The sequence below is a fragment of the Sciurus vulgaris genome (genome assembly GCF_902686455.1).
Source record: "Sciurus vulgaris genome assembly, chromosome: 5".
NCBI lineage: Eukaryota > Metazoa > Chordata > Mammalia > Rodentia > Sciuridae > Sciurus > Sciurus vulgaris.
The window spans coordinates 94824354-94832580 of record NC_136465.1 but is presented as its reverse complement, the minus strand read 5'-3'; the positions used below and the strand labels follow the sequence as shown (position 1 = coordinate 94832580).

The 8227-nt window shown below is 37.8% G+C and overlaps 1 protein-coding gene across 1 annotated transcript; it reads right to left on the bottom strand.

Annotated features, from left to right (window-relative positions):
* Positions 1 to 1465: 1465 nt before the first annotated feature.
* MED21 (mediator complex subunit 21) lies at positions 1466 to 5837 on the bottom strand. The gene is made up of 4 exons (XM_079139097.1): positions 5773 to 5837; positions 3152 to 3266; positions 2556 to 2656; positions 1466 to 1902 (listed from the first exon to the last, which is right to left on the bottom strand). Exons 1-4 carry the CDS (start codon positions 5812 to 5814, stop codon positions 1726 to 1728), a joined length of 435 nt encoding a protein of 144 aa, XP_078995223.1. The 5' UTR covers positions 5815 to 5837; the 3' UTR covers positions 1466 to 1725.
* Positions 5838 to 8227: the final 2390 nt, after the last annotated feature.

Sequence of the window (8227 nt, the reverse complement as noted above, 5' to 3'; positions counted from 1 at the left end):
GGGGCTTTCAGACAATAATAGGATCCTAAGAGCTCTGTCCCAATCAGTGTATTAATTTATCAAATGAATCTGATAGCTTCAAATGAATCTGATTACTGGGAGATGCGGCCTAGTTGGGGGAAGTAGGTCACTGGGGGCATCCCCTGGAAGGGTTTATACCCCATCCTCCCTGCATACTTCTTGGTTGCCATGAGCTGAGCAGGTTTCCTCCATCATGATGCTTCTGCCTTGTAGCTAGCCAACCATGGATTCAACTTCTGAAACTGAACCAAACAAATCTTTCTTCCAGATAGTTTGGTCACAGCAACAAAAAGCTGCCTAACACAAATGGAGAAAACAATACACAAAGACCTGTTACAGAAGTATGTTCTGGTCTAATTAGAATACAGTAATAAAGACTGGGAGGTTAATAATATCAGAAGACAGTTCCTTTAGTTAAATAAACAGAATGAAAAGTTGATTCAAGAAATGCATCATTCTTATGACAAGCAAATTAAGGAGGACAGAAAAATACCAGGTGGGCATGGGGACACATGCCTATAATCCCAGTGGCTTAGGAAGCTGAGGCAGGAGGACTTCAAGTTCCAGGCCAGACTCAGTAACTAAGAATGGCCCTAAACAACTTAAAGAGACCATATTTTAAAATAATAAATAAAAAGGGGGCTGCAGTTGTGGCTCAGTGGTAGAGCACTTGCCTAGCATGCATGAGGCACCGGGTTCAATCCTCAGCATCACATAAAAATAAATAAGTAAAATAAAGGTATTGTGTCTATCTACAACTTAATAAATTAAAAAATAGTAAAAAAAAAAAGGACTGGGGATGTAGCTCAGTGGTCAAGGGCCCCTGGGTTCAATTTCTAGTACCCAAAAAAAAAAAAAAAAGTTCAGGATAAAGATAAATTCTCTCACAATAGCATGAGAACTCTAGTGATAGAGAAGATTTCTCAGTAAAAGCAAATGTAGAAATGAACTAGAATGGGTATGAGTCTGGAAAGGAAATTTTGCATAAGTGATTTACTCTCATCTAGCTATACTGCTTCTTACAAAGCATCAGTTTGTTGGGCACAAGGACATGCACCAGCTATTTGGGAGGATACCAGATACCTGGGAGGCAGAGATGTGAGGATCTGATATTTGAGGTCAACATGGGCAACTTAGCAAAACTGTCTCAAAATAAAGTAAAATAAAGGGCTGGGGATGTAGCTCAGTGGTAAAGTGCTTGATAAGCATTCATGACGCCCTGGATTCAATCCCCAGCACTACTAAAAAAAAAAAAAAAAAAAGAAAGAAAAGAAAGAAAAAAAGCAACACAGTTTCTCAACCTTTTATGCTTAAATCTCAAAAACTATACAATGCCACCTCCCAAGAGGCAGGACACCAATCTAAAATGGTGTTCCCCCATCTCTGGCTTGAGGAATAGTCTGATTTGTAAAATGACTATAAAGATACAAGAAAAAGAAAAGACAGAACATTATAACATATGTTTAATTGTATTATGAACATTAGTTCAATATGCCTTGATAATTTCATTCAGATAAAAAAAAAATGGCTTAAAGTTGGTTTAATCATATAAGTATATTTACCAAGAGCAAAAACAGAAGACTATTAAAAATAGCTAAAAAGGTAACACATCAAAGTTTCTGTAACTGTTGGAAAGGCTTATATCTAAATCTGATACAGAATTCTTAGTGTCATTTGAACAGTTCTTTTCTTAGCTATATGGTGCTAGGACTCTGGAAGAGACTGGTTATGGGTACCACTTCTTGTCTTCAGTTGTGATTGTGCAATGTCAGCGAGTGCACTTTGTATCTTTTCCAGAAGCATGTCCCCTCGATAAACAACATCCTCCAGACATGTAGCAGCTTCATGATTTTCTTCTTCTAGCTTATATAAGCTAGCAGCCTTTATAAGATACAAATTTTTAAATCTTTAGAGTTCAGAAGGAAAAACAGAAGAGGTATTTATTTTTAAATCTGGATGACTTTCCAATCACTGTGATATTTTTCGCTATCGGGAATTCTAAAAATCGGATACCTTAAGAATTTTCCCATATAAATTATTTAAAAATGGGTTTTTAATTATAAATCTCTAAATATCTACATGTGACTCTCTTCCACACTGGTTTTGGATACTATTATTCTACTCCACATCCAGAATTCCACTCTCCTTTCATTTTGTTAGAAAAAGGGACAAAATGAGTAGCATAGAAGGCTTCCTTATAACTCAAAACTGGACAACTATATTTATTCAGCACCACCACCTTCAATTCTAGGGCTGGGACTGTAGCTCAGTGGTAGAGCACTTGCCTAGTATGTGCAAGGCATTGGGTTCAATGCTCAGTACCACATATGAATAAATTAAAAAATAAAGGTTCAACAACTAAAAAATAATTTAAATTAAAAAATAGACCATTCTCACTCAAACTGACAAAGCACCCAACTTAAAATTTAATATTAAAGTTACTTTCAATATAGTAACAAATGTTATCAAATACCTCAAAATTCCTTATTACTAGTAAAATTCTCAAAGGAAAAGATTTTTTTTTTTTTTTTTACCTGTAAAGCAGCTGTAGATTCTTCACTGGGTAATGAATCTATCAAAACATCAATATCTTTTGCTGTTCGTGCAATCAGTGCTGCAAAAAGCTGGGCATATTCTAGAGAAAGACATGACTAAATTAGGTTTTAAAGAATCTCAAGTTTCCCAAAAGAAATTTAAGTTAATGAAACCAGAAAAGTTCATATAACTAATGATTAAAGTGTAATTGTGACATACCAATATTATCACATATTTAATGTACTATTAGCTTAAATTGGGAATTACATAAAATGTATGTCATTTCCTTTATTAGGATAAATGGTGGTCAGTTGAACAAAATTTATAAATGTAATGCCCTCCTTACTAAGGTTCTTCAAGTAAAATTCAGCTAAATTCATATAAACTCTTCTCTAAAGGAGGATCAATCTGCTGTTGATATGAACAGAATCATGAAACATCATATGAATCAGCTAACAAATTCATTTATTTTATCACAAAATATGTAGTAATATTCTCAAACAACATTTAAAAAAGAAATCATAAATAAATTGAATAATAAAGGATTAAAAGAAATGTGAGAGTCAAAATAAGAGAAGCTAGGAAGTTTATTTACCTTCTGTAGGATTAGCTGGCTGGTCTTTGTTAATTGCTGTCTGAATATTATTAAAAGAGGCAGGAGGACCACATTGTTGCAACACTCCAATGGCATTACAAAACTGATCTGCAAGCTTAGGCCAAAGAAAACATATTAAGGTTAGAAAAGACTTATCTTTTAAGAATTTTATCAGTAATAGCAACAAGTTTTAATAATAATGATATCTGAGCAAGGGAATAAAACAGAAGTAATTTCATATAAAATAAACCAGTGATGATTTATAACAATTACTATTTTTGGAGGGTGCTGGGGAATTATCCCAGGGCCTTGTGCATGCTAAGCATACACTTTACTACTGAGCCACATCCCAACCCCACTTAATGTTTTAATTATACAAAGAAAGTAAGTTTGGTATTAATCTAGTTGAAACAGTTAAAAAGAAATACAGAACAATCTTTCTTTTCTTCTGAAGGTAATAGTCTGATAAGAGATATACATGCCAATACCTATTGGAAGCAACAAGTAAAAACTTTTTGAGGGGCAGTGGTAGAAAAAAGCAAATTTGGTAAATAAATATAGCTCAGGTTTAATAAACAATGTGTTATTCATATACAGAGTATACGATTCCTTTTCTCACAACAAAGTAATTACAAGTGTAAAGAAATAATGAGAAAACAACTGATAGAAAAGAAATTTTAAGTAATCAAAATAAAGATTCTTACAGCAGTTCTGTTAACCTGAGTAACTTTTTTCTTCCCTTCCTGTCTTTCTCAGTTCTGGGAATTGAACCCAGGGGGGCTCTACCACTGAGCTGCAGCCCCAGCAATTAAAAAAAAAAATTGTTTTTAGTTGTAGATGGACATAATACCTTTATTTTGTATATTTATTTTTATGTGGTGCTGAGGATCAAACCCAGTGCCTCTCATTTTTAAAATAGAACATTCCATATTAAAGCCCTGTCATGAGTGATAGTAAAAAACATACAAAAAATATTCAACACAGTGGCTGTTATGTTCTGCAAATGTTTTTCAGATCCATTTATTCATTTACTCGGTAATATTTATTGAAAACCAATTCCATAGGAAGTATTACATATAAACGTTCTAGTGAATCTGATATAGTTTCTGTACTCAGGTTTCAGAGGGTAGAACAAATGAATAGGTAAACATATGATTAGGCTAAAGGCTAAGATTTCTTCTGTCTTAGTTCATATAGCTCTATATTCCAATCTACCTCAACACTTACAGTTGAAAACACTAATCATTATAATACCCTAATCGCATACAATTTTTGCATCATTTAAATGCCTCTTGAGTATATGACATCTTTCTTATACCCTTAAGGAGTATCATTTTGTAAACACAATACTTATATATACAATAGGCACTCATATCAGTTAATCTAAAGGATTCTCAAATCCAATTACCAGCATGCCTACCCTGGATTCAAGGCCATGTTAATTTTGTCCTCACTATCCTAGTTATAAGATGTGTGAATGTGCAAAATTTTCTCTGAAATAGTGTTTGTATCCAGCAGTATCATTATTATTTGTAATACTCAAAGGAGTATCTCCCTGAGGGAGGCTGGGTTGGCTGCCCAGCAAAGTCACTGCAAGGTAGTTTACCTGGTGAAGTCAATGACATTTAGGGGCCCAGACCTAGAAGTTTCTATTTTTATTGATAGAGTGGATCTGTTTTTCACAAGTAGACTCAAACTCTTCAAATGTACACAGAGTGATGTATTAACAAGACACCTAGTTGTTATCTTGTGGGGAGGGTTGAATTGGCAAGGGGAATGGATACCCAGTCAACATTCTGTATAGGCGCCTTACCTGGGACATCAAATTACAATCAGAATGACACCAAGAAACACAACTACCAATGAAAACTTGTTTAACTCTTAATGGGGAAAAAGTACATGTATCCTTTATCTTGCATATAACTTGCACTCAGGCACAGCAAGCAGGAAAAAGAACCAGAAAAAACTGCCTACAAAACCTAACCTTTAACAGACTTTTGGGGAGACATTCAAGTAGACGCAAATAAGATTAGAAGATTCGTATCATAAAGACTCAGTTCTCCCCCAAACTATTTGCTAGAATAGTCAAGAGACAAGAGCACTGGGCCTGCAGGAGAACCAAAACTAAATAAAACTCACCTATCACTCCAGCCCCAACCTGACAGAGTTGGCGAAGAAAAGCTCTCAATTAATATTTAATTAAAAAGACTCAACAATCAAGAGCATGGGACCCCCCTGGGTGTTTACAATTAATAAGGAAAAGCAAAACAAAACTGCTTCTTCTCCCACCCCACCAAAAGAGATCCCAGAAACACCACGGACAAATGAAAGTGTTCGCAGAAGACACAAGAGGGCCGTGCAGTCCGAATCCCAGAGGCGTGTCGGGGAGAGGTCCTCGCTTCTAGTCCGCAGGGAGGCCGCCCTCTCCCGCAGCACCGCGCACCAGCACCAACCTCCCAGAGTTCGCGGCGGCGCCTAGCACCGCCACAAGCGAGCACTTTTTACTCACGCCTCGACTCACTCCGCTCCCCACTTCCCCAAGTTTTGTCTTTCGGTCCCCTTTCTTCAGTCGCTTTACCTCAAGAAAGCAAGCCAGAGATTAAGCCAACGAAATTCCTCACCGAGTTCACAGCGTCTTGCAGCTGCGTGAGTCGATCCGCCATGTTCCTCGGCACGTAAAGGGACGCTCTGGCCGCTGCTTGAGCGCGATTGGGCAGCTTTAGGACGCGTCAGGACCAATCACAGGCCTCCGTTCTTGAGCGGGTTCGGGCCGGGAGAACTCACAGTCCTAGGAGCAGGTGGGAGTTTTTGTCTGGCTTGCTGGTTTAGACAGGCTTTTAAGCTGGGGACAGTTGCGTGTGTGGGGTCGCTTTGGGGGCTAAACTCTTCGAGCGTGTTAGGTATTCAACATATTACGGAAATTGTTGACTCTGTGGGATTATTTAGTGGTTCCTCCTACTCTCTCATGTATTTTTTTTCTTTTTTCTTTTTTTTAAATATCACCTTGGATTTTTATTTTCTGTTGCTTTGCTATCCAGGTGGACCACAAAACACAGCAACAATTCACAAATACTTGAGTCACGATATCGATTTTAAATGCAACACATTAAAATCCACCAAGCAATCTGGAAGACTAAATTAGGGTGCCTCCTCTGTTGTTTTAGGGCATAGGGAATTCACTCGTGGAGGTTCGGTGTGTATTTTAATTCTGAGTGTGGGTGTGCTGGGGAAGCTGACACCGAAGAAATGGAAAGTTCAGAACGTATTAAACTGGGCTGTATGGACTGGGCAGGGAGGAGAGCTGGGCAAAGGTGAGAAAGGGGAAGAGGAGCATTTGGAGGTAAGTGGTAATAGGATGTTAACGTGTTAATGTCAAGGTGTTAACTTAGGTAACTAATAAGCTTCTTTGTTTGCTTGACAATGAGGAAATCAGTGTGAGAAACAACAGTTAGTGGAAAGGAAAGTGATGGATCCACAGTGTGTAGTCCAAAGAAGAGGTTTCTGGAAAATAGCCTGGTAAGGCAGATTAATTTTGAGAAGGATCAGCTTTAGAATTTAGATTTGGTACCTACTGAGAGTTTAAGTGTGAAGAGTAATGGTAGAAACTTTATATTTAAGGAAAGTAAACCTAGGGATAATCTGGTAAGAAATGAGCCTGGAGCCAAGTGCAGTCTCACATGCCTGTAATACCAGGCACTGGGGTCAGGGTTGGGGGAGGTTAAGGCAGGAGGCTCATGAGTTTGAGGCCAGCTTGGGCAACTTAGTCAAGCCCTGTCTCAAAAAGTAAAAAGGACTGGGGGTGTAACTTAGTGGCAGGGCAATGCCTGCAAAAAGAAAAGGGAAGGGAGGAGCGTAGAATCAGCAATGATTGCTTTGTGTACTTTGGATAAACTTTTGTACATCTTTCCCTGGTGATATCCCTGATTAATTTCCTGGGGTTGGGGGAAGGTGGGTGTCTTTGTAACTAAATACCCCAGAAAAGAATACAAGTTTATTTAGCTCCAGATTCTGGAAGCTGGGAAATCCAATATCAAGGTGCTGAAATCTAGTAAGGCCTTATTGCTGCATCGTAGCAGGTGAGGTGAGGCTCATGTATGGAGAGAAAGCAAGTGAGCCAGAGAAAGTTCATTTTTATAACAAAGCCACTTCCTTGATAGTCCATTAATCCATGAATAGATTAATTCATTCATGACAACAGAGCCCTCAAGACCCAATCACCTAACAAAGGCCTCATCTCTCAAATAGCATTAACATACAACTTTGGAAATTAATTTTCTGACACATGAAATTTGGAGAATGCTCTGAAATCCTAGCATTGGGGGAACAATCCTTGAGAAACTCACCTTGTTTTTACCCCAGTTTTTTTTTTTTTTTTTTTTTTTTTTTTTTTTTTGCGGTACTGGGGATCGAACTCAGGGCCTTGTGATTGTGAGGCAAGCACTCTACCAGCTGAGCTATCTCCTCAGCCCGCTATCCCAGCTTTTTAAAAAATATTTCCCAAACTTTTTATTTTGGAAAACTTAGAATCCACAGAAGTTGAAATAGAAATATTAAAATTAGAATATTGTTGCCTTCACTCAAAGATTCCCAATAAAAACCACTGGGCAGCCTCTGCTCTAATGTTAATATCCAGACACTTCATGGTTACAAAAGAAGCAGCCTCATCTTTACTAAAGGAGCTCTCTGGCCTCAGGAAGTCTGCATAATGACCTTTTGTAGTGTTTTCACTCATTAGAAATTCACAACATAGCAAAGAAGATGGACAGAATTTATTTGCATTTTACAAATGAAACAAACTTAGAGGTCAAGTGATCTACCTATTCTGGGCCTCAAGTCAGTAAGTGATCCACCAGAAATGAACTGAAGATTTCTGACTTGAATAACTCAACATTCTATGGTTACTTCCTCTCTTGGGTGTACTGTTGGAGCAATGCCAGAGCTGCTTCTCAGAAGAGATGTGCAAGTGTTTTAGTCTCATTTTCCTGGCAATCAAAGTAAGTATTCACTAGGCCCCATGTGCCCAGAATAATCAATCAGAAGTCTGTCATCAGGAACATAAAGCCATATATATTGGGA